Source organism: Orcinus orca, chromosome 4 (assembly GCF_937001465.1).
Source record: "Orcinus orca chromosome 4, mOrcOrc1.1, whole genome shotgun sequence".
Classification (NCBI taxonomy): domain Eukaryota; kingdom Metazoa; phylum Chordata; class Mammalia; order Artiodactyla; family Delphinidae; genus Orcinus; species Orcinus orca.
In genome coordinates, this window is record NC_064562.1 from 25,146,674 (window position 1) to 25,174,259 (window position 27,586).

The window sequence follows — 27,586 nt, forward strand, 5'->3', positions numbered from 1 at the left end:
AACTTAAGTTTAATGAGTATCACAATAATGTCTGCATATATTTAGATTTGCTCATTCAGAAAAAAAATCAACTTTCAGATATTTAGAAGGTAATAACCTGCTTGGATGTCTATCTATATGCTTGTGAAGAACTTAGTGTTATTTCCACGTCAGTGATCATTTTGACATAGGATGTAGTAGTAGACAATTATGTGTATTATCTGACTGCAGAGATCCAATCTACACTAGGAAGATTGTACACTAGCTTTTAGAAGATTTGGATTTGTAAATTAAACAATCATTTTAAAAATTCTTTCCTCTTCCCTTCCATCTTTGTCTCTCCTGTCACCTCTGAGGAAACAATAATTTGGATTTCTGACTATTTTAGCAAGAGAGTATCTGATAGATATGGCTTTATGGAGCAAACTTATAATTCAGATTTGCTTTGAAATGTAGAGATGATAGCAGTAGAGTGAACCATTAGGAACTGGTAGTTTTATGGTCAGATTAATACCTTTTTTGGAGGTAAGATTAAAGAAAGTGGTGCAAAAGCTAAAGTGTGATTTCAGACCTCAAAGCATAAGAGTAAAACCAGAGACAGCAGAATGAGGATAGCAGTGTTAATTTAAGAATATGATTTTCTTTCTACAGGAAGGAAGGGAGTTGATTGGGATATAACTATAATTGTTGTCACTGCTGTTTGATGATAAGTCCATGGAGCTATAACTTCACTTTTATCACGAGTTAGCAACCAAAAAAAATGTTCTACACTGCTTTTTATTTGGTTCGTTTGGCTACTTTGAAAATAGTCTGAAGAAGGGCAAAGGTGGAAACAGGGAGACCAGTTGGGGGGTTTTGCATGAATTGAGGCAAGAGGCGATTGTCAGTTGAGATAAGAAAAGTTCTAGATGGTATATGTGGTATATGCCATGACATGTTATATGTTATATGAAGTGATATACAGCAAGCAGTGTCTTTCACTGGACAGTGGGACAGACTTTTTCTTTTACTTCATACAAGTTTGTATTGTTAAATTTATTTTTTTACAATAAGTGTATAATTCATTCAACAAAATTAAACTTTTACAGAAAGATAATATAACAATATAGGAAGTTAGTGAAATTACCCTCAATCTCACTACATTACAATTTTTACGTTTTCCATCACGATGTTTTTTTCCCTATATATTTTAACAAGGTATTTATATTTGTAATCTATATGCAGTTTTTGTATCCTTGTTTTAAAATTTAACATTACATAATAAATATTTTCCCATGTTGCTACACAGAAAAGTTCTACAAGTAGAAAATAAGATGCTTTTTACATATGAACTGTAAATATGTAGTATCAGATTATAATTAATAATTAGTTGAGACAAGTATAGCACTGTACTAATGGAATGAGCCATTACTGCAAAATAGAATTTATTTTATTTTGTTAATAACCTCTTAAATATGTGATTGGCTCTGTATTGACTTTTTATTCTAATTTTATAATGAAAGGACATTGTTGTGCTTATTATCAGTATTAATAGTTTTCTGCATATTTATGAGCAATGAGCATTTTAGATTTCGCCTTCATTTTTAACCCCAATTCCTTAAAAATAAGAGAAATTTCTAATTCACTTTAGCTTTAGAACTGTCTCTTCTTTTCAGAGGTGGGGCATAGGGATTGTTAGCAAGGATAACCATGCTTACATAAGACACCGACCCTAAAATAGAGGTAGTCCCTTATCTTAAAGAGAGGTACTGCTGTAGCCTGAGCTGTAATTTTATTTTTTTTTATTTATTTATAATTTTATTTATTTATTTATTTATGGCTGTGTTGGGTCTTTGCGCCTGGGCTTTCTCTAGTTGCGGCGAGTGGGGGCTACTCTTCGTTGCAGTGCACGGGCTTCTCATTGCGGTGGCTTCTCTTGTTGCAGAGCACGGGCTCTAGGCACGCGGGCTTCAGTAGTTGTGGCTCATGGGCTCTAGAGAGCAGGCTCAGTAGTTGTGGCACACGGGCTTAGTTGCTCCGCAGCATGTGGGATCTTCCTGGACCAGGGCTTGAACCTGTGTCCCCTGCATTGTCAGGAGGATTCTTATCCACTGCGCCACTGGGGAAGTCTGATCTGTAATTTTAGTTACATGTATAAATTATCTTGAAGGTTTTTTGAAGTAGACTTTAATGTTCATACTCCTGTATAATTCTTTTAAGTGAAAAATCTAAAATTCACACTAGATGGAGCTCTTAAGCTAATTCTGGGTTTATCTTTTAAAACTTTCTCCCTACTGAACAATCTGGTAAATATAATAGCCCTAACATTTTTCAACTTAAGCCAGTTTTTAGCATGGCGGCAGTGACTAAGTCTCCTATTTTGTACCTTAATTTGTTTGTACCTTAGTTTTAGATGGAGTCTAAGAATGAGGAGAGGGGTCTTCTATGGAATTACAATTATATGTGATTTAAACCTAGATTTACCTTGATATTCTAGAAATGTTTAGCTTCATAACTTTTTTAGAAAAAGGCAGTGACTAAACATACAGAAAAGCATTTGCTGATCGTGTAACATTTGCATTCCATTTGTAGGCTAGAGGATTTGTTGACAATTTGTATAAATAGAGGAATGTTTGTCTTCTTTTCTGTTCAGATTGTTCCTCATGTAGTTAATTTGGTTCACTCCTTCAAAAGTGATGGTCTGCCTTCCAGTACAACCTTCCTAGTGCAATTAACAGAACTGATACACTGTATGATGTATCATTATTCTGGATTTCCAGATCTCTACGAACCTATCCTGGAAGCAATAAAGGTATGATAATAGTTGCACCAGTATTTGCGGAGCTGCAGCCCATGATGTGATAGATGAATGCGGTGAAACATTCCTATAAGCAGCTATTCATTTTAGTATTTTATGGAACTATGCCTTTTATATGTAATAAAATATGTAATTGGAATCAAGTTTCATTAATTTTTAGGGAGTAATCTCTTATTTACTATAACTAATCTAAATTAATAACCATATTTCTTCAGTTCTACAATGCCAACAATGATAAGGTGTCCCTGTAAATTTGTAATACCTTTGGGGGAGATTTGGTTTAAAAAATGCTACATTAAGTTAATACATATATCAGAGTTGCATCCCAATATCAGAAACGTTAAAATATGTAAGATATGTCTTAGAATCAAGGAAAGACACTTTAATAAAATATTTGACTTATGTTTCTTCTGTTTTTTATTTCATTTTTGCTATGCATTGTTCATGAATGTCCATATTTCATAGAATCTTTACTTGAATTATTTGTGAACTTACTGGTTTTCAACTTTGTATAGATAACTGGATCTAAAAAGCGTTGATTCTGTTTGTCTTGAAAAATGGGTCACAATAAGCACACTTTCCTCTTAGTAGATTTATTGCGTGATCAGGGTAGAGCAAAAGAATTGAAGAACTTGCCTCAGCTAGGTGTATTTAGAAGTTATTAGAAATCATTTCTATTAACAGTGTTCCTTTTTGAGATCTGAAATAAAATATAAGGTCTCATTATCTTTACTTCTTATGTATCTGAAGTGAATTCAGAGCATGCTGTTTTTACTGTAGAGTTAGCTAAATCAAACTGAGCCCAGAACACAAGACTGTTCAGCAATTATTGTGTACTAGTGGTATGACAGTTTGACACTTCAGAAGTAAATGTCTTTATGTATAAAAGGGTTTTTTGGGGGGGGTTTTGTTTTCTTTTTTTACTTTTTTTTTTGAACTTTAGAATTTTATTTTTTTACACAGCAGGTTCTTATTAGTTATCCATTTCATACATATTAGTGTACACATGTCAATCCCAATCTCCCAGTTCATCCCACCACCACCACCCCCTGCCACTTTCCCCTCTTGGTGTCCATACGTTTGTTCTCTACATCTGTGTCTCTATTTCTGCCCTGCAAACTGGTTTTTGTCATGGATTTGATAGTAATGTTAATCTCTATCTGCAGTGTCGCTGTGTCCATAGATGAAAGCTATTGCTGTTGTTAAATGTCATTCTTCACTGCTGAATGTTGAAAATTCTGATAACTGAAATAGGCTCGGAAGAATCAAGGATCTCCCTCTTAAACCAAGGGAAGCACTTTCCATTAGCTGTCAACAACAACAACAGCAAAATCAAATCCAAAGATTAAAATTCCTTCAGAAAATGTTTTCTGAGCTCTAAGTACCTTCGATGGTAATAGTCCAAAAAAGCCTGAATGATTTTACCAACTTTCCTTATTCTCCAGTGCTCTACTCATGCTTGAAACTACTTACACTTAAAATTTTATCTCATATGTCACAAAGCAGGGAAGAAACTGTATCCTATAATAATTTTTCTATATGGTTAAACATGAGATTGAGTTTTATTTCTTAAAGTCAGAGGTCATTGTGCTTAGATGCTTTCATTTTTCATTCCCTGATTACTTTGAGCTTTTATTTCTAAGGGTTAGTACTGGGTAAATATTAGTATTGAATGAAAAGGAGATATTATTTTCACTACAAAATTTGAAAGCAAATTGTTTGTTAAGCTTATTCAATTCTGTACTAATTTAAGTCCTTATTCTACTGCCTTTGAATAGCACTGCAATATACTCTCTGATGTCAGAGGTTTATTTTGAAAACATTTTGCTGGCAAATAGGAAATATAAATAGTTCAAATGTGACTTCAATTCCTGGTTCTTGAGTATTCCTCAGCTTGATAAACTCTACCTTAGGAGATACTTATTCATTTTAGGAGACAATTATTTTTGCCATGTAGTGTAATTTGATTTTTTGATGACTGCTCAAGTATTATCAGTGATTTCCAAACTAAGTGGGAGAAAACAAAGGTTAAGTATCAGTGGAAGAATCTTCTTTATGGTGTTAACTTAATAAAAAAAAGTTTATATTTTTACACTACTTTTCCTCTTTATGATCTACAGGATTTTCCTAAGCCCAGTGAAGAGAAGATTAAACTGATTCTCAGTCAAAGTGCCTGGACTTCTCAATCCAATTCTTTGGCATCTTGCTTGTCTAGACTTTCTGGAAAATCTGAAACTGGGAAAACTGGTCTTATTAATCTAGGGAATACATGTTATATGAACAGTGTTATACAAGCATTGTTTATGGCCACAGAGTAAGTTTAAATTTGAGCTTTTTTGTTTGTTTGTTTTCATTTTAACTGTAGAAATTATTGCATGTTGATGAAATGTAAATGGTGGGATTATCTTCACATTATTTCCTATATATGGCAGAAATATTCATATTTTCATATAATTACCTTATTCAGAAATGAATTGCTTTTACTGCTCAGGAACTTCTAAAATGTTAACTTATATAAATTCTACTTCATGTTTATATTATATATTGCATTTAGAGTCTTTTGAATTACTCCAAGTTGATATTTATTAATGTAACAGAGGTATTGATTGAGCTTATTTCAGAATTTAAGGGTCCTCAAGTACTAATTTGTTATTATCCTGTTTCTTTTAACCTGTGTATCTTTTAAGGTGGTCATGTTTTTTCTACTTATAGATATTTTGCTGTTTTATCAGATCAATAACTCCTTTGTTGCTGTTAAGGAAATTCAAGCTCTGCTTCCCACCCCAAGTTGATAGATACTGAACAACTGTATAAACAGACATGTTTCTTTGCCGTCTTACAGATTTACTTTCAAATTCATTTTCTTTTGCAGCCAAGCAAATAGGAAATCAGAGGTTGTTAGCTATGTGAATACAATCTGTAAAGGTACAAAATAATGATAAACTTTTCCTGAAGGCAAAAGCATGGTTGAATTTTTCTCTTCTGTACCAATAGAGTATTCATGGGACTTGAGCAAAGATGCTTACAAATTGAGTTCTAAGCCTGTGTAAGTTTTTATACCTACATAGAGGAATCATAAACTGAAAGATAAAGAGTTTAGCTTTATTTTCTTTCCTGGCCTCAGAATATACTGTCAACACTGAGGTGTTTTTCATTTGGTCTAGTGTTTTCTTTTGTCTTTCGGTTTGTTTGTATTGGGGATTTTTTTTTTTTTTAAGAAAATGTATACTCTTAGACACAAGTGATACTAGGCATAAAGCTAAAGTAATCCATGTCTCACCACCAGAGGTCATCTAATCCAGCCATCTCATTTTACAGATGATAGAGAAAGCAGGTCTAGACCCAAAGCAGTTATAACTGGCAACCACAATTCAAAGAGCACATCTTATTGTACAGTGGCCAATACTATCTCAGAATAAGCAGACAGGATATTTTATTTCTTTGGTAATATGTAAATTCTTTGTGGTTTTAAAAAAATAAATCTAGAAGTACATAAAATAAAAATCAGACATTCCCATCCCCAAGGGTAATTTGTTAACAGTTTTGCTTGTATTGTTCCAAACCTAGTTTTTGTACAGAGATAAGATTTATCTAGTACAAGAACAAATGAATTGTTTTTTTAAAAATATGTTTATAAAGGATCCTATTTATATATTCTTTTCCAGCCACTTGTTTTTTTTCTTTTAATGATTTGTGTTGGAAAGAGTCCCACGTTAGTGCAAATGACAGAACTGTGTCATTCTGAGTAAATAGGTGTACCATGATTTATTTAATCATATTCCTACTGATGAATATTAGATTGTTTTGCTTATAATTAATATCTTTCTGCCCATATGCAGTTATAGAGGATATTCTTTGACTAGGGTGTGCCAAATTGCTTCCAGAAAGGCTATAGCATTTGAACTTGCATACTAATACATGATTGTACCTATGACCCCATGCCTTTAGCAGTGCTTGATATAATCAGTCTTTAAAAATTTTTCCAATCTGGAGGAAAATGTGTATTGCTGACCATTACAGAGTTTTTCCCTCTCTAGTTTTCTTTGTTCATTTGTGTTTCTTTTTTTGAATAACCTATTCTTTCCATTTTGTACCTTTCTGTTGGGTCCTTTTCTTTTTCATACTGATTTATATATACTATGGGTGATAATCCTTTGTTTCATGCTTTCTTCCAGTCAGTATGATTCAAATTTGTGGAGTGTTTTGTTTGCAATTTTTTTATTTTATGTAGTCAAATCTGCTATTTATCATTTATAGTGTCTGAATTTTAGGAAGCCTTCCCCTCTATACCCCTTCCCCACCTTTTTTTTTCTTTTAAATACTTCAGTACTTTTGTATTTTACATTTAGCTCATTACTCCTCTGTGGCACCTGTGATGATGTGAAATCTTAATCTAATTCCATTTTTTTCCAAATGGATACCCATTTGTTCCTATACTGTTTTTTGTATAGCTTCTTTTCCCATCTGGCACTAGTACCACACTCTTTAAATCACTCTAACTTCATAGTAGTTTTGATGACGGCATATTTTTTTATTTCATGCAGATGTGAAAGAATTCAAAAGTTGTTTACTTAAGTTTTTAGTTAATAGCTTAATCTATTTCTATTTGCTAATCCAGAAGATAGGAATAATATGTGACTGCACGTGGCCATTGCCAGGCCATGTAGTAAGAGTTCAATTACCATCATTCTCTTCCTTCTTCACTACATGGTAGGCAGTGAATTTGCCAGGTAAAGGGCCTTCAGGTAAGTGAAATTTTCCTTTGAGGATAATAAGTTCTTGAACTAACTTCCTTTTAGCTTTTAAAAAAATGCATCATGTGTATACATGTATACAAAAATCATATTTTATTATCTTTCAGTTTCAGGAGACAAGTATTATCTTTAAATCTAAATGGGTGCAATTCATTAATGAAAAAATTACAGCATCTTTTTGCCTTTTTGGCTCATACACAGGTGAGTGTGTGTGTAGTGTGTATATGTTAATTGCATTGAAAATCTTCTTTAAACTTCACATTATACCAAACTTGGTGAACCTTTTTAACTGATGAAATAATATATGTCCTCCCAGCACAACAAATCCACATAGAAATCTAAAAAGATACTGCCTAAAATCAGGATATGCTCTAAGTTTTTATTTCTCTCTTCTGCTTTACATTCTTGTAGATGAATATTTTACTGACTCATTATACTCATTATTATGTATCTGATTTTCTATCCAAAAGTTAAGCTCCTTCATGAAGAAATCGTTAAAAATGAATCTTTAATATTAAGTTTATAGATACTAATCGGTAGATCTTCACAGTAATGAACAATTAAAATAATTTTGTGGCATCTTGGCTTCTTTTTTATCTCATTTCTAACATATGTACCCTTTAATTATGACTACTTCTAAGCTCTAGAACTAATGGATAAACTGTTTACCTATTCTAGAGCTTAAAATTTTGTGATAATCATTTATGTCCACAGATTAATCCAAGGAAATGAGTTTATGCTAATGGCAAGAACATCACATAGTAAACAGACATTTATTGAGAGACACAATATGCAGTCTGATAAGCATTCAAAAAGGAATCCTTATGCTTGAGGAACTTATACTTTAAGTTTTGAGTAATACATATGAATAATATATATCATTTATAAATAATACATATTATTTTCTGGTTATACTCTGATTGTCTTAGTTTCACAGAGGTCTAAAGGAGTAGGTAGTTACAGCCAGAAGAGAAGATAGATTCGGAATCGGTGGAATTTAGTTGATAGGAATGGTTTGTTTCCTGTCTACAAGCTGAGAAATATCTCAGGTATAACTTCTTAAATGGAAAGAATCAAGACAAGATTGACATATGAGATGATTAGTGATGGCCTATGAGATACTCAAAGGATCATTTATACTATTCTCTATCTGGGGGAAATATGTTCATATATTAAATTTAACATCTCAGGACCAAGGGAGATGAAATCTCCTCCCTGCAACTCCCCCCAAACATTGTTTTCTAGTAAATGGATTTATGCACTTGCTTTATCACTAGTCTGTATTTACTGTATACTGTGTAGAGTCGGCCCTTGAACATCACAGGTCTGAACTGCAGGAGTCCACTTACACATGGATTTTTTTCAATAAATATGTACTATAGTACTACATAATCCATGGTGGTTTGAGTCAGCAGATGCGGAACCACAGATACATGAACAGATACACAGTATAACTTTTCAGTATACTGTAAAGTTTTTGACTAAGCAGAGGATAGGCACCCCAACCCCTATGTTGTTCAGTGGTCAGCTGTATAATATATATGTGTGTATCTCTGCGTATACATGTAGATATTAATACATTATATATACTATATTAACTTATTAAGTCAGAGCTATTGGGAAAAAATTTTTAGGAGGCTTCCAAACTCCCAATAAAAGACAAAAGGAATTAACAGGAGAACCTAATTAAAGTTCTGTCATAGTTGAGACCCTATCTGATAGCAGCCTGACAAGGATTGTTTTAGGTAGATTTTCCCTATATAATTTAAAAGGCTTTTCTTCTTATAATTAATAAAACTAACATTTATTGAGCATTTAAATTTGTCTAGCTCCTGTGCTAAGTGGTTTACATATATTATCTCTTAATCCTCAAAATCAATCTATGAGGTAATAAGGTAGCATACCCATTTTACAGGTGAAGAAATGGGGCTTACATTACTTGCTTTCATGGTCATGCAAACAAACAGCAAGATTGGAATGTAAACCAAATGATTCTGGAACCCATGTTCAACCAATCCACCAAATTCCTTTCCTTCAAAAAACCATAAACACTCCTATTTTGATAAAAAAATTTCCTTAACTGAGAACTCTGTCATATACCACAAATAAATTATAAATTTTCAACTTATAATCACAACTCTTCAGATGCCTTTTTCAGTTCTTTTTTTTTTGTCACGGCAAAATCTAGGATTTCAACCTAGCTTGCTCTAAAGTCCACTAGCAGCCACTTCACTAAACTGCCTCTGTACTAAAAAAAAGAAAGTCAGCAACCAGTGAAAAGTCCCTAGCCAGTGTGTTCATATTCTGTACATTTATGACATGTGTACCCAGTCAAGGAAATTTTCACCTAAAATAAGTACGCATGGCTCTGTAGAGTATGCCCCTTATTACTTTAGCAAGGATATATATTCACTAACATTTTTTTCAGATTTGATTTTTTTTTTTAATTGTGGACTCAAGCACATAGAGGGTAATGCCAGGAGCATTATATTAATTTAAAGAGACTTGGGTTCTGATATAATCCCCTCTGCCATTAATTTAGCTATATGACCTTGGGCAAGTCCCATAGTTTCTCTAGATCTTAATTCTCATCTGCAGAATAAAAAGTTATGACTGAAAGTTAACCTAAATTTATTTCTAACTAATTTTATGTGCCCTCATGTTTGGCACTTTGTGGTAAAGGTTAAGCCAGTGTAATTTTAGTAATCTTTATTAAGCATTATATATTAAGATTTCAGTTATTTGGTTCATGGTGTGAGAATCACTCCCTTGTGTTTTCTCTGTCAAAAGAGAGAAGCATATGCACCTCGGATATTCTTTGAGGCTTCCAGACCTCCATGGTTTACCCCCAGATCACAACAAGACTGTTCTGAATACCTCAGGTTTCTACTAGACAGGTAAGAAGTATTTCTAAAGCTATGATTTGAATTATGTTCTTTCATAACAGATTATTTCTACAAAACATCGTTTCCTTTAAAGACATATTTCAACTGTTAATTCCTAAAATACCTTGCATTTATTGTATTTTTTAAAGTGTTCTTTTGTTTTCAATTTGGTTTCTTTTTTAAATTTTCTTACTTTAGACCAGCTGTTCTCAAAGTGTGGTACAAGGACTCCTAGGGGTTCCCAGAACACTTTCAGGGCTCTTCCCTTTTCGAACTGCATATCTGTTTATATGTAGTTGAGGCCAGATTTTCTTCATATACTTCATCCAGAACAACATATCACGATAGACTGAATGCAGGGCAGATATGAGGATCCAGCCTGTCTTCTATTAAGCCAGATACTTGAAGTATTGGCAAAATGTAAAACAGCGCCATTCTTCTAAGTTTTGGGGGGTTTAGAAAATATAACTATTTTTTTATTTTAAAAAATGTTATTTATATTAACATGTAATGAGTTTATTATTGTTTTTAAATGTATTATTACTTTTATTCTCAATTTTTGAATACAGTAAATATTAATAGGTATAACCACATAAATGAAAGCTCTTAGGTTCCTCAATTTTGTTTAAGAGTATAAAGTATCCTGAGACAAAAAAAATTAATAACTGCTCTTTAAACCAGTTCATAATTCAGTGGGTTTGGTAAATTTTATTGTCTTCTTACCACTTAGTTAATAAAACCTATTATCTTCCTATATTTCCCTGTCTTTGCCTCCCTTCTGTTATGTGAATGACTAGTAAAGTTAGTTGAACTCAACCTTCCTTCCATTCAGCAAGGATATGTTGAGTAGTTTCTTTGTGCCAGGCTTTCTGTGAAGTGTCAGGCAAACAAAGATATATAAGACAGTTAGTGGACATGTATAATTAACTATAATAAGTGCTATAAAATAGCAATATGACGAAAGTGTAATGAGAATATAGTGTAGGAACAGTTCCTAACTTCTCTTCTGATCTACCTTCTCAAACTGTTCAATATTCCTCTTGATTAAAGGAGGAGAAACTTGATTTTTTTTTAGTTAAGCATTATATTTGATAAGAATAATTTGGCTATTTATATAGGCAACCAATATTTTAAAGTAGAAATGACATTTAAATTTAAGCAAAGTAGCTATATAATGATATACTCTTCTACAGGCTCCATGAAGAAGAAAAGATCTTGAAAGTTCAGTCCTCACACAAGCTTTCTGAAAGTCTGGGGTGCAGTGAAACTTCTTTACAAGAAGTAGCCAATAAGGCAGCTGTACTAACAGAGACCCCTTGCACAAGTGATAGTGAGAAGACATTAATCGAAAAAATGTTTGGAGGAAAACTACAAACTCACATATGTTGTTTGAACTGCAGGAGTACCTCACAAAAAGTGGAAGCCTTTACAGATCTTTCACTTGCCTTTTGTCCTTCCTCTTCTATGGAAAACTTGTCTTTTCAAGAACCGGCATCATCACCCAGTACACAAGATGGTGGTCTAATGCAGGCCAGTGTACCTGGTCCTTCAAAAGAACCAGGAGTCTGTAATCCATCAACAGCTGCCTTTGCCTGTTACTCAGCTGTGAATGAAAGAATGGTGGACAGTCCTGATGAGTTTCGCTGTAGTGAAAACACTTCTGTCCCTAATGACTCTAGCAAGATGCTTGTTAATAAAGATGTACCTCAGAAAGCAGGAGGTGAAACCACATCTTCAGTAACTGACTTACTAAATTATTTTTTGGCTCCAGAGATTCTTACTGGTGACAACCAATATTATTGTGAAAACTGTGCCTCTCTGCAGAATGCCGAGAAAACTATGCAAATCACGGAGGAACCTGAATACCTTATTCTTACTCTCCTAAGATTTTCATATGATCAGAAGTATCATGTGAGAAGAAAAATCCTAGACAATGTGTCACTGCCACTGGTTTTGGAGTTGCCAGTTAAAAGAACTACTTCTTTCTCTTCGTTGTCAGAAAGTTGGTCTTTAGATGTTGACTTCACTGATATTAGTGAGAATCTAGCTAAAAAATTAAAGCCTTCTGGTACTGAAGAAGCTTGCTCCCCAAAATTGGTGCCCTATCTATTGAGTTCTGTTGTCGTTCACTCTGGTGTATCCTCTGAAAGCGGACATTACTATTCTTATGCCAGAAACATCACAGGTACAGAGTCCTCATACCAGATGTGCCACCAGCCCGAAACTCTGACATTAGCCTCCTCCCAGAGTCATTTATTAGGGAGAGATAGTCCCAGTGCAGTTATTGAACAGGATTTGGAAAATAAGGAAATGTCAAAAGAATGGTTTTTATTTAATGACAGCAGAGTGACGTTTACTTCATTTCAGTCAGTCCAGAAAATTACGAGTAGGTTTCCCAAGGACACAGCTTATGTGCTGTTGTATAAAAAACAGAACAGCACTAATGGTTTAAGTGGGAATAATTCAACCACTGGACTCTGGGTAAATGGAGACCCACCTCTACAGAAAGAACTAATGGATGCTATAACAAAAGACAATAAACTATATTTACAGGTAAGTTGGAAATATAAGCTTCATCATTTGTGGAAAATATTTAAATAATTGACAGATGGTTAAATGAGTGCCTTAATTTTGAAATCCAACTTCTGCATTTTTAAGGAATTTACAACGAGGTGATTTGAAATTTGAATCTGGGTTTATATGAAATGGGTTCAACCTATATAGGTAAATTTTCTTTCTAATGTTGCAAATTAGTAATGAAAAGTCACAAGTACATGCAATATAGAAGCCCTTGTTTGTTTTTTTCTGTTTTTTTTAATTTATTTATTGCAGTATAATTGCTTTACAATGGTGTGTTAGTTTCTGCTTTATAACAAAGTGAATCAGTTATACATATACATATGTTCCCATATCTCTTCCCTCTTGCGTCTCCCTCCCTCCCACCCTCCCTATCCCACCCCTCTAGGTGGTCACAAAGCACCGAGCTGATCTCCCTGTGCTATGCGGCTGCTTCCCACTAGCTATCTATTTTACGTTTGGTAGTGTATATATGTCCATGACACTCTCACTTTGTCACAGCTTACCCTTCCCCCTCCCCATATCCTCAAGTCCATTCTCTAGTAGGTCTGTGTCTTTATTCCCATCTTGCCCCTAGGTTCTTCATGACCTTTTTTTATTTTCTTAGATTCCATATATATGTGTTAGCATACAGTATTTGTTTTTCTCTTTCTGACTTACTTCACTCTGTATGACAGACTCTAGGTCCATCCACCTCACTACAAATAACTCAATTTCGTTTCTTTTTATGGCTAATATTCCATTGTATATATGTGCCACATCTTCTTTATCCATTCATTTGTTGATGGACACTTAGGTTGCTTCCATGTCCTGGCTATTGTAAATAGAGCTGCAATGAACGTTTTGGTACATGACTCTTTTTGAATTATGGTTTTCTCAGGGTATATGCCCAATAGTGGGATTGCTGGATCGTATGGTAGTTCTATTTGTAGTTTTTTAAGGAACCTCCATACTGTTCTCCATAGTGGCTGTATCAATTTACATTCCCACCAACAGTGCAAGAGTGTTCCCCTTTCTCCACACCCTTTCCAGCATTAATTGTTTGTAGATTTTTTGATGATGGCCATTCTGACCCGTGTGAGATGATATTTCATTCTAGTTTTGATTTGCATTTCTCTAATGATTAATGATGTTGAGCATTCTTTCATGTGTTTGTTGGCAATCTGTATATCTTCTTTGGAGAAATGTCTATTTAGGTCTTCTACCCATTTTTGGATTGGGTTGTTTGTTTTTTTGATATTGAGCTGCATGAGCTGCTTGTATACTTTGGAGATTAATCCTTTGTCAGTTGCTTCATTTGCAAATATTTTCTCCCATTCTGAGAGCTGTCTTTTGCTCTTGTTTATGGTTTCCTTTGCTGTGCAAAAGCTTTGAAGTTTCATTAGGTCCCATTTGTTTATTTTTGTTTTTATTTCCATTTCTGTAGGAGGTGGGTCAAAAAGGATCTTGCTGTGATTTATGTCATAGTGTTCTGCCTATGTTTTCCTCTAAGAGTTTGATAGTGTCTGGCCTTACATTTAGGTCTTTAATCCATTTGAGTTTATTTTTGTGTATGGTGTTAGGGAGTGTTCTAATTTCATACTTTTACATGTACCTGTCCAGTTTTCCCAGCACCACTTATTGAAGAGGCTGTCTTTTCTCCACTGCATATTCTCACCTCCTTTATCAAAGATAAGGTGACCATATGTGTGTGGGTTTATCTCTGGGCTTTCTATCCTGTTCCATTGATCTATCTTTCTGTTTTTGTGCCAGTACCATACTGTCTTGATCATGGTAGCTTTGTAGTATAGTCTGAAGTCAGGCAGCCTGATTCCTCCAGCTCCATTTTTCATTCTCAAGATTGCTTTGGCTATTCGGGGTCTTTTCTGTTTCCATACAAATTGTGAAATTTTTTGTTCTAGTTCTGTGAAAAATGCCAGTGGTAGTTTGATAGGGATTGCACTGAATCTGTAGATTGCTTTGGGTAGTAGAGTCATTTTCACAGTGTTGATTCTTCTAATCCAAAAACATGGTATATCTCTCTATCTATTTGTATGATCTTTAATTTCTTTCATCAGTGTCTTATAATTTTCTGCATACAGGTCTTTTGTCTCCTTAGGTAGGTTTATTCCTAGATATTTTATTCTTTTTGTTGCAATGGTAAATGGGAGTGTTTTCTTGATTTCACTTTCAGATTTTTCATCATTAGTGTATAGGAATGCCAGAGATTTCTGTGCATTAATTTTGTATCCTGCTACTTTACCAAATTCATTGATTAGCTCTAGTAGTTTTCTGGTAGCATCTTTAGGATTCTCTATGTATAGTATCATGTCATCTGCAAACAGTGATAGCTTTACTTCTTCTTTACCAATTTGGATTCCTTTTATTTCTTTTTCTTCTCTGACTGCTGTGGCTAAAACTTCCAAAACTATGTTGAGTAACCTTGTTTGTTTTTAATTAGAAAAGATGTGATCATTATAAAATCATGCCATACAGAAATTTAGGAAGCTTAATAAAATGGAAGTATTTTCCTCTTCCCTTCAGTCCCACCTGCCAGGGGAAACAACTGCTAAATTTGTATTTATTCCTTCTAGACCTTTGTATAAATATTTTAAGGACTGTTTATTGACAGTCAGGTGGATAAAATAAAGGACACTAAAAGGTAGAATATGTAAAGAAAGGATATTTGTATTCTTTAAGGACCTGATCAGTAGAATCATGGCAGTAATAGAACAATTAGTAAATAAAAACTGTGGAGTAAAGGTTTCATATGAGCTGAATTTACTTATACTTTTCGTACAGAGTTAGCGCTTTTTCTTACTTTAAAGTTAATAAAGACCTTGCTGAAAGCATTTTTCTTTGAAACCTGCCAACTTGCTATCAACATAAAGGACCAACAGTAAATTGTAGTTAAAATTGTAGGTGTATTGATTGGGTAGTCCAAATGATTGTATGAGTTTAAATAAGTAAGTTTCTAAAAATTTTTTATTACAGACTCCTAAAGGATACAGAATAAGAGAAAAAATAGTACTGATTTTTAGAGGGAAGTTTACTCAAAAAGTTTTCAAATTTACTGTATTAAACAATACTCAGATAACGATACATGATACATTTTTAAAGGAGTATGGCAATGTTCCAGAGTCACACAAAAACAGTACATTTTACAGAAAAAAAATTAGAAACTCAGAATATTCATTATTCACTACCAAAGACTCTAACATCCAGTCAGAAGGCTTATGTTCAAGGTAATAGAGTATACTCAAACATGTCCTCCTCACTACATATTGAATAAACACTTAGATAGGACTCATGATTCTTGAGGATTAGAGAGGTGGAGTGTGAGAAGGTTAGGTTAAAATAGAAATTTTCTACAGTATAATATAAGGAAATAAGGCCCAGTGCAATCTTGACTTTTGGAAATATGCAGAAACTACTCTAATTTGTGTAATTGTAATGCTAAAAGCTCTTTTAACCATAACAACTATTTGTATTGCAACCTGGCTCTACATGATTTTCTCTATCTTGCCGTTTACCCCATTACATCCTGATTTTACAATGTTTGTATGTGATGAGCCATTCTTTTCATTATTATTTTAATACCCTTATGTCATTATAAAGGAAAACCATTATGTACTTTGTTAATTCAGTTTCTCAGTGTTGTGCAGTTGTTCTGAATTCCATTTTAAGTCTCAGGCCAGTTGTTTAATGCAAAAAAGATATCACTAAATTTTACATTAAGGTATTTATTTATTTACCTGTATTAAGACTCTTAGGCTATTAAAGCTTCATTATCAAAGTGCTTTTTTAAAGCAAATTACAAAAACATACTCAACTCTTAATTAGAAACTTAAATATATTTAGACTTTACTTTAATTGATAAGGTTTGAATTGTGATGTTTCTCATACTGTGTAACTGAATCATCTGGCATCTTAAGTTTGTATTAGGAGACTATAGTGTTTCTTCTGTTCTACTGATGAACATGTTCTCATAATTGCCAGGCAGTGAGAATGTGTGATGTTGAGATTTTTGTATACAGCCGTTTTCAGCTATCATTTCTTAGTTTTGAACAAGTGGAACCTGTATGTGTATGTTTTTGCTCTTATTCTCAGTTTTGTTTTTACATTCATTCCTGGGGTATAGTTAAAAGTTTGTGCCCATTTCATAGTAATAATGCTGTGTAATAGATTGCTATGTCTAGGATACAACTTTGGCTTTAAGAAACAGCATTATACCTATTTATAAAACAGTTGTAAAAAACTTAATCAGATCTTAGTAAAAATAAGGGTGTGGAGTTGAGTAAAGTCACAACTAGATTTACAAGTGTTAGAAAGACTCTTGCTGTTTCTATAGTATTAGCAGGATTAGTGGTTGTGAAAAGCCTAGGCAAAAAAATCCTGTCTGACAAACTATTTTCTACTCTGTATCATAGCCTGACACATAAGAGAGCAATGCGAATTGTGGATCTTAAAGTAAATTTTGGAAAGGGCTTATCTCTTCATATATATTTCTCTCCCCAACTTCCATTAGGAGTATCTCCATTATTTTAGTGTCTGGACTACCAAAATCATGCTTTCAGTTAGGATCCAGTGAGAGAAAAGCTGTGTGAGTCGCACCACCTATCCCCATGTGTCCCACACCAGCTGCAGACAGTTCTCTCCTTTCGTGTTCGGTTTCTTTCCTTTGTTTCTTTGGAGAAGGTGGGAGTTTGTCTTAATTTTTTTCTTCATCACACATACAGAAGAGTATACATTATATCTGTGTAAAGGAAAAAAAAAGATGGATTAATTTAATGTTTACAGATTTATTTAAATGAGAGATCTAAGTATACTGAAAGGTTTTTGTCCCAAAGCAACAGGAACTCCTTTTTGTCACTAGATGTACAGTCCACTGCTGAAATAAGAATTAATTTTAATACTTGATATAAATTTGGGATATAAATTACATATGCACTGAGATTCATAGTTTGTGACATTTACCTAATATTGTCATCTGTATTAAAAGAAATAAAATGAAAAGCAGTTTCCCCTACTTCTATCCATAGTTTAAGCTTATCTTCTGAAAACAGAATATCATACATTTTTCTCCCTCAGCCATGTATGTATGTATGTATGTATGTATTTATTTAACATCTTTATTGGAGTATAATTGCTTTACAATGGTGTGTTAGTTTCTGCTTTATAACGAAGTGAATTGGCTATACATTTACATATATCCCCATATCTCCTCCCTCTTGCATCTCCCTCCCTCCCACCCTCCCTATCCCACCCCTCTAGGTGGTCACAAAGCACCGAGCTGATTTCCCTGGGCCATGCAGCTACATCCCACTAGCTATCTGTTTGACATTTGATAGTGTATATTTGTCCATGCCACTTTCTCACTTCGTCCCATCTTACCCTTCCCCCTCCCCCTCCCCGTGTCCTCAAGTCCATTCTCTACGTCTGTATCTTTATTCCTATCCTGCCCCTAGGTTCTTCAGAACTTTTTTTCTTTTTTCTTTCTTCTTTTTTTTAGATTCAAGCCATGTATTTATATAAATAGCTAAGAAAGTAAAAATGGAATATTTCTTTCTTGGGAAGCTCTCTATCTTAAAATATAATATAGGTTTCAGGTGTCTCAGAAGCAGTGGAGTTACTAAGTTTTGTATTTTGTAGGTCCTTCAACATAGTTTCTGGTGAGAAGTCACTTTTTAACAAAGTCCAGGCAAAATTTGCCGTATCTTTTAGGAGCAGAACTTCTTGAACTCTGCCTTGCATATTTACTCAGTTTTATTTATTTCATTGGGGAAGATGATCTGTATCCTAAACCAGATATTGTTTCTTAGATCCAGAGTCATATTTTCATTGCTTGTTTAGATAGCTTAATAGATTATAGAGCCATAATAGAGGATTTTTGTTTCTTATTTTTGTGTCTATTTCTGATAGATCCATTGCAGCTTTTATTTTCTCTCTGTAAAATGTATGTAATTCTTACTTTAATTTTACAAATTGAAGAATAAATTACTATAGCTCCTGAAAAATATTGTGTGGTTGGACATGATACAGAGGAGCCAGCAGTTATAAATGTTGTAAATGATAGAGTTAATTAAAAAAATGTTTTTGAGAAATATCCTGCAAATTAAGTTTTAAAAGCCTTTCTAAGGCCTGTCAGAGACTGGTTAATTAGGCCATTCTGCTATAAGGATTTCTTAGGTCACATTCAGCCCTAAAAATATGTGGTTCTTGATAATTTTGTGTATTGGGAATCACACAGCAGTTGCTGTATGCTTACTGAGAAACAGGGTGTCCGTAATATGAGGGACAGATGTCAGGTTAAGCCTAGGATTTTTTTCTCCATAATAAAAATTGGGCATCTCATGAAGGGGGTAGAATAGTCAACCAAGAAAATTTAGCTAGAAATGGTAAAATAAAATTACCTTGCCAGGAGGAGCAAAGTAATTGGGCTTTTAGTTGAAAAATTGAAAGTAGTACAGTTTTTGTTATTAATGTTGACTGTACTATGAAAGTTCTTCAGGATGATTATACCTAACCATTTAAGGGTTATGCTGTTGCTAGTGGCTTTTAGACCTTGTTGACACCGATGACCTCACTTGAAAGTTATAGACTCTTTCCCAGGAACATGGACATATATCAGAATATTTTCTTCCTAGGAGTTTGTGCCAGTTTTAGAATCCAGTTCTACACCTTGCCAAATGAATTTGCAGTTTCTTTATAAATAAATAAATAAGTGCTTATTCACATTTGTTCCTTTCGTGGCCAAGTACCTAATAGTGTTCTAGTCTGAAATCATTAATATTTACTGAGCACTTAATATGTGTCAGGCACATAGATGAATATGGTTCCTTATAAAAGTTCTAATAATCTGGTAGGGGGAAGTTTTAAGTAATACTGTAAGGAGACAGGCTCCTTTTCCTTAGCAGTGTTTTTGAGCTGTTATTTACTGAGAAATATTCTGAGGAAAGGGTAGGAAAAAAATTCAGCCTTCTTTCATTATTTATACCTTTTACTGTAATCACCCACTTCCAAAATAGCTCCACTTGACAGAAGGTGTAACCTTTGAATCCTGTGTTCCGTGTATTAGAAAAGAAATCCATTCTTGTATATGGTGATGAGTGTTGCAACAACTGTGATATTTCTGTAGAGAAATTTTAAGACTGTGGAGCTTCAGTTTCATCTTCTGTAAAGGAGGGTACTGAAAGAGAATGGCCTTTAGGATCTGTCATTCTGTAGAGTTATACTAGGATTTTGCTCTCTACCTTGTTCGCTCCATCTGTGATTAGGTACTCGACTTTAGTAAGATTTGGTAAAGACTAGTGTAATCAATATTTTTAAAGTTACTGAGATTTGAAGGATGCTTATTAAGGATTAAGGCAATTTAAAAATATTTGTGTAGGTGATACCCATCCACTGTATTTAGAATTTTAATTTCATAAAAACAATTTTTAATTTTAGGAACAAGAGCTGAATGCTCGAGCCCGGGCCCTACAAGCTGCATCTGCATCCTGTTCATTTCGGCCCAATGGATTTGACGACAATGATCCACCAGGAAGCTGTGGACCAACTGGTGGTGGGGGTGGAGGAGGGTTTAATACAGTTGGCAGACTCGTATTTTGATGCTGAGAGAGTCCAAAATGCACTGGTCACAAAACATCCAATACTATGACTGTTTAAATGTCAGACTGTAACAAATATCGTATCTATCTTTTTATTTTTCTTTTCATTAGACCGTTATACAAGAAAACATAGTGCTTGTTTTTATTTTGTTGACAAAACGTTTATTAACAAAATGCATCATTGGGAAAAAATCTACCTCTTAAAATTCCATTTTCTTTTATGGTTAGACATGCTTGACCAAAAATTTTCAGAGGCAAATATGTACCTGGTCCCTAATTAAGCTGCATTAAATTTAGTAGAGGCAATTAAATGGTCCTGTCCTCAGTTTTACTGAACAAAAGATAGATTTCATTTAGCATCCTTTATAAAAGAATTGGTGTTAGAGGTGAAGGAAATATTGTTAGTAAGGAAAGAAAGAAAATCTTTTATTTCCTGTGTAGTTACCCCATTATTAAATTCAAGTCTTTGAGAATACTAGAGATGATATAGTCTCTCATGAAGGCAATAACATAAACTTTATCGAGCTGTAGTACTTTTCAGGTTTGTTCAGTGCTGTCTTCAGCATCACTGTGTCTACATTTCAAGTACAAATGTTTTAAAAAAGGATTATTTATACATATGTGCTGAATTGATTTTAAGAAAGGTGCATGATCCTGTAGGAGCCACATTTTTACCTAAAAATTGCTAACTTTGTAGTGTTTCTAATTGTTTGAGGATTTTAAAAATTCTATTTCAGGGAGTATATCTTCTGTGTGTTTTGAAGGAGGTGAGTTCTGTATGTGCCTTGCAGTACTGTAATTCAAAAATAGGAATCTTTGGCTGCGGAAAAGTTTTTTACAAATGAAATGTTAGGAAGTAATTTTTTGTGCTAATGTTAAAATTATAACCTTTTGAAAGGTATTAGATTTTCCTGAAGTAAAATCTGATGGTTCTAAATCAATAAGTGTAATAGTTTGTTTTTAACTCTTAGAAGAATTCAGAGGAAATCAACCTAGTCAAGTAAAAAAATTTTTTCGATTTTGTTACTTAATCCTCAGAATATTAAACATTGATCACATATTTTTAGAGTTATACATTTGTGGGGTTTTTTGTTTTTTCTCGTTTGAGTCATGCGTTTTGCACAGTTGTCTCTGTTTCACAGTTTCAGATAAAATGTCGAAATGTCAGCCCCTGTGGTCCCACATTTTCTTTTGCCAGGAAACTGGAAACAAGTCACTTCTCCTGGGTCTTGATTATACAGTATTTAGAAGTTATCCCAATTGTCCCCATTCCTAAAAGTTTTAACTTATCCATGGTGTACATTGTTCTGAAGATTGGTCACATATTTATTTTGAAAACATTTTAAGGAAAGAATGTTCTTTGGTGATTTGGGGTTTATCTTTTTCCCAAGCTTTTAATGGCAGTGGTTAAAAACAGAACTCCTCATCTTCATTCTACTACTTCCCACTCCTAACCTGTTTCTAGTCACCAGGAAGATTAGGAAAACTGACTGGATTAGTTAAAAACTGGAAATTCTTTTGCAGAATTGAGACTTCTCTTGCCTATAAATCACTGAACCAGAAAGTTTTTTTTATCAACTGTCTTTCCTCTGGACTTCCTATTGTTCTAATAATGAATGTCTAAGCTATGCGTTCAGTTATCCACTGGCTAGATAATGATTTATAGTCAGACTATATCAGTCTTAGCATCTATTGAAATTGGTAAAGTCATGTAATACTTGGTGGGTTGATAGTGGGCTCAGCTGCTTCTACTAGAAACTTCCATAAAGACAATTAGACCTACACAAAGTTTTATCTATGAAAATAGCAAGTCATTCAAAGATTTTTATGTGTCAAGGTAATACATATTGAATTTTCAAAATGATAAGAGAAAGATGAAACTCTAGTTATATAATAATACTGAGCATATTTAGATAACTTCATACCACTACCAAAGACTGGAAATTAAAGATTTCCTTTTAAGATTAAAAATATAGTAACATTAATTATTTGCTGAACTTTTATTTATTTTAGAGAAAATTGTTAATTTTTTCCTTTTTTTTTAAACATTTTTATTGGAGTATAACTGCTTTACAATGGTGTGTTAGTTTCTGCTGTATAGCAGAGTGAATCAACTATACATATACATATATCCCCATATCTCCTCCTTCTTGGTCTCCCTCCCACCCCTCTAGGTGGACACAAAGCATGAAGCTGATCTCCCTGTGCTATGTGGCTGCTTCCCACTAGCTAACTATTTTACATTTGGTAGCGTATATACGTCCATGCCACTCTCTCACTTTGTCCCAGCTTATCCTTCCCCTTCCCCATGTCCTCAAGTCCATTCTCTACGTCTGTGTCTTTATTCCTGTCCTGCCCCTAGGTTCAACAGAACCATTTTTTTTTAGATTCCATATATATGTGTTAGCATACGGTATTAGTTTTTCTCTTACTTCACTCTGTATGTGAATTTTTTTAATTGAAGTATAGTTGATTTACAATGCTGTGCTAATTTCTGTTGTACAGCAAAGTGATTCAATTATACATATATATACATTCTTTATTATATTCTTTTCCATTTTGGCTTAGCTCAGAATATTGAATACAGTTCCCTGTGCTATACAGTAGGACCTTGTCGTTTATCCCTTCTATATGTTATAGTTTGTACCTGCTAACCCCAAACTCCCAGTCCATCCCTCCCATGCCCCTCCTCCGCCTTTGTAACCACAAGTCTGTTCTGTATGTCTGTGTGTCTGTTTCTGTTTTGTAGATATGTTCCTTTGTGTCATATTTTAGATTCCATGTATAAGTGATATATTGTCTTTCTCTTTCTGACTTATTTCACTTAGTATGGTAATCTATAGTTCCATCCATGTTGCTGCAAATGGCATTATTTCATTCTTTTTTATGGCTGAGTAGTATTCCATTGTGTATATGTACCACATCTTCTTTATCCATTCATTTGTTGATGGACATTTACATTGTTTCCATGTCTTGGCTATTGTGAATAGTGCTGCTATGAACATAGGGGTGCATGTATCTTTTTGAATTATAGTTTTGTCTGGATATATGCCCAGGAGTGGGATTGCTAGATCATATGGTAATTCTATTTTTAGCTTTTTGAGGAACCTTCATACTGTTTTCCATAGTGGCTGCACCAACTTACATTCCCACCAACAGTGTAGGAGAGTTCCCTTTTCTCCACAGTCTCTCCAGCATTTGTTATTTGTAGAGTTTTTAGTGATGGCCATTCTGACTGGTGTGAGTTGGTACCTCATTGTAGTTTTGATTTGCATTTGTCTAATAATTAGTGATGTTGAGCATCTTTTCATGTGCCTATTGGTTATCTGTGTGTCTTTGAAGAATGTCTATTTAGGTCTTCTGGCCATTTTTCTATTGAGTTGTTTCTTTGTTATTGAGTTGTATGAGCTGTTTGTATATTTTGGAAATTAAGCCCTTGTCGGTCACATAGTTTGCAAATATTTTCTTCCATTCCGTAGGTTGTCTTTTCATTTTGTTTATGGTTTCCTTTGTAAATTTCATTAGATCTCATTTGTTTATTTTCGTTTTTATTTCTATTGCCTTGGGAGACTGACCTAAGAAAACATTGGTACAATTTCTGTCAGAGAATGTTTTGCTTATTATCTCTTCTAGGAGTTTTATGGTGTCATGTCTTATGTTTAAGTCTTTAAGCCATTTGAGTCTATTTTTATGCATAGTGTCGGGGTGTGTTCTAACTTCACTGATTTACATGCGGCTGTCCAGCTTTCCCAGCACCCCTTGCTGAAGAGACTGTCTTTTTTCCTATTGTATATTCTTGCCTCCTTTGTCTAAGATTAATTGTCCATAGGTGTGTGGGTTTATTTTGGGGCTTGCTATTCTGTCCCATGTATCTGTATGTCTGTTTTTGTGCCAGTACCATGCTGCTGTGATTACTGTAGCTTTGTAGTATTATCTGAGGTCTGGGAGGGTTATGCCTCCATCTTCGTTCTTTTTCCTCAGGATTGCTTTGGCAATTCTGGGTCTTTTATGGTTCCATACAAATTTTAGGATTATTCTAGTTCTGTGAAAAATGTCATGGGTAATTTGTTAGGGATCTCATTAAATCTGTAGATTGTTTTGGGCAGTATGGCCATTTAACAATATTAATTCTTCCAATCCAAGAGCATGGGATACCTTTCCATTTCTTTGAATCACCTTTAGTTTCCTTTATTAATGTTTCACAGTTCTCAGCATTTAAGTCTTTTGCCTTCTTAGCCAGGTTTATTCCTAAGTACTTTTTTTTTTTTGGTGCAATTATAAAAGGTAGTCTTTTTTTTACATTCCCTTTCTGATATTTCATTGTTAGTGTAAAGAAATGCAACTGATTTCTGTATGTTAATCTTGTATCCTGCTACCTTGCTGAATTTGTTTATCAGTTCTAGTAGTTTTTGTGTGGAATCTTGAGGGTTTTCTATATATAGTATCATGTCATCTGCATGTAATGACAGTTTTACCTCTTCCCTTCCAATTTGGATACCTTTTATTTATTTTTCTTGCCTGAGTGCTGTGGCTAGGACTTCAGAAGTATGTTGAATAAAAGTGGTGAGAGTGGGCATCTTTATCATGTTGTATTGATTTTAGTGGGAAGGCTTTCACCTTTTCACCGTTGAGTGTTATATTGGCTCTGGGTTTGTCATAAATAGCTTTTATTATGTTGAGATATGTTCCTTCTATATCTACTTTAATAGGAGTTTTTATCATGAATGGATGTAGAATTTTGTCAAATGTTTTTTCTGCATCTGTTGAGATGATTGTGTGGTTTTTGTCTTTTGTTGATGTGGTGTATCACATTGATTTGCATATGTTGAACCATACTTGTGAACATGGGATGAATACCACTGGTTGTGTAAAATCCTCTTCCTGTATTGATACTTCTATCATGTTATAGTGTCCTTATCTTTCTTTATGGCCTTTGTTTTAAAGTCTATTTTGTCTAATATGAGCATTGCGACCCCTACTTTCTTGTCATTTATGTTTGCGTGAAATATCTTTCTCCATCCCCTTACTTTCAATCTATGTGTGTCCTTTGCCCTAAAGTGACTCTCTTGTAGGCAGCATATTATAGGCTCTTGTTTTTTTTATCCAATCTGCCACTCTTATGTCTTTTGATTGGATCATTTAGTCCATTGACATTTAAGGTAATTATTGATATGTATTTATTACTATTTTAAACCTTGTTTTCCTGTTGTTTTTATATTTCTTCCTTGTCCCTTTTTCTTTTTTGCTTTTCCTTTTGTGATTTGATTTTTTTTTTTTTGGATTATACTTATGTTCTCTTCTCTTTGGTGTTTGTGACTTTATTGTATGTTTTTGATTTGTTTTGGTTACCCTGTTTTTCAAGTATGTTAACCCCTTCCTACATCTACTTTGCCTTAGACTGGTAGTCATATAGGCTCAAATGCATTCTTTAAAATTAAAACCAAAAAAAGAATCTAAATTTTCTTTCTCTCCTCCCCCACATTTTGTGATTTTGATGTCCTCTTTTACAGCTTCATGTTCATCCTTTTGCTGTTCCTTGTGGTTATCATCACTTTCACAAATAGATTTTTTTTTCTTTTTAATCTGTATACTGGCTCATTTAAGTGATTTACTTTCCTATTGTGATTTCCTCTTTCCTATAGCTTCTTGCCTCTTTTCTATTTAGAGAAATCCTTTCAATATTTCTTTTAGGATAGGTTTAGTATTGCTGTATTCTTTTAGTTTTTGCTTTTCTAAGAAATTCCTTATCTCTTTCTATTTTAAACGGTAATCTTGCTGGGTGGAGTATTCTCGGTTGCAGACTTTTCCCTTTCAAGACTTTGAATATATTTTGCCATTCTCTTCTGGCCTGTAACATTTCTGTAGAAAAATCAGCTGATAGCCCTATGGGGGTTCCCTTGTAATTAACCTTGTTTTTCTCTTGCTGCCTTTAGAATCCTTTCTTTAACATTTGCCATTTTAATTATAATATGTCTTGGTGTACGTCTGTTTGGGTTCATCTTCTTTGGAACCCTGTGCTTCCTGTACCTGGATATCTGTTTCCTTCTTTAAGTTTGAGAAGTTTTCAGCCATAATTTCTTCAAATACATTTTCAATCCCCTTTTCTTCTTCTCCTTCTGGAATCCCTATTATGCATAGATTGGCAGGCTTTTAATTATCCTATAGGTCTCTCATACTGCTTTCATTTCTTTTCATTTGGCTTTCTGTCCGCTGTTCTGACTGGGTGATTTCCATTATTCTATCTTCCAGATCATTTACTCATTCTTCATTCTTACTTCATTCTTACTGCTGTTCATTGCCTTTAGTTCAGCTTTTGCCTCTGCAAATGAATTTTCTAATTTTCCTTGGCTCCTCCTCCTATTTTCTAGTTCCTTTTTAAAGTAATCTGCATTTCTGTCGACAGCCTTTCTAATTCCTTTAGTATTTTCATTATCTCCTCTTTAAACTTGGTGTCTATTAGACTGAAGAGGTCTCTTTCGTTGTTCTTTCAGGGGAATTCTCTTGGTCTTTTAAGTGGGAGTGGTTCCTCTGCTTCATTTTACTTACATTTCTCTTACTCTGAGTTTAGGAGAAACAGTTATCTACTGTGGTCTTGGAAAGCTATTTATACGTGGGAGTGTCCCTGTGCACCTTGGGTAGGTTTATTATTTTGGGCGCAAGGGCTCTTTTTAGTATGGATGCCTGCCACCTTTTTCCTCAGCGTGTGCTGGCTGTTATCCCCTTGATAGGGGATACACAGATGTGGTGGCTCGTGCACCCTCCCAGAGCCCTCAACAGGGCAGTGGTGGCCAGTACGCACTCCCAGATCTCAACAGCAGAGGCTTGTGCACGCTCCTAGATCCCACAACAGTGGTGGCAACGGCTGGCACACACTCCCAGATCTCTCAGTGGTGGCAGCTCACACGTGCTCCAGAGCCTGCAACAGCAGAGGCAGCAGTTGGCACCTGCTCCCTGATATTTCAGCAGTGGTGTGCATTGGTGGCAGCAGCTCACACCCACCCCCAG

General features: G+C 34.3%; 1 protein-coding gene across 1 annotated transcript in view; it reads left to right on the forward strand.

The window, feature by feature from the left end:
- Positions 1-21,653, forward strand: part of USP38 (ubiquitin specific peptidase 38) — a 34,388-nt gene extending 12,735 nt beyond the window's left edge. Inside the window, exons 5-10 of the mRNA XM_004263596.4 lie at positions 2,612-2,770; positions 4,897-5,090; positions 7,638-7,731; positions 10,321-10,427; positions 11,609-12,968; positions 20,421-21,653. Coding sequence (XP_004263644.1) covers positions 2,612-2,770; positions 4,897-5,090; positions 7,638-7,731; positions 10,321-10,427; positions 11,609-12,968; positions 20,421-20,582 — 2,076 coding nt within the window. The 3' untranslated portion in view covers positions 20,583-21,653. The remainder of the gene's footprint in view (positions 1-2,611; positions 2,771-4,896; positions 5,091-7,637; positions 7,732-10,320; positions 10,428-11,608; positions 12,969-20,420) is intronic.
- Positions 21,654-27,586: the final 5,933 nt, after the last annotated feature.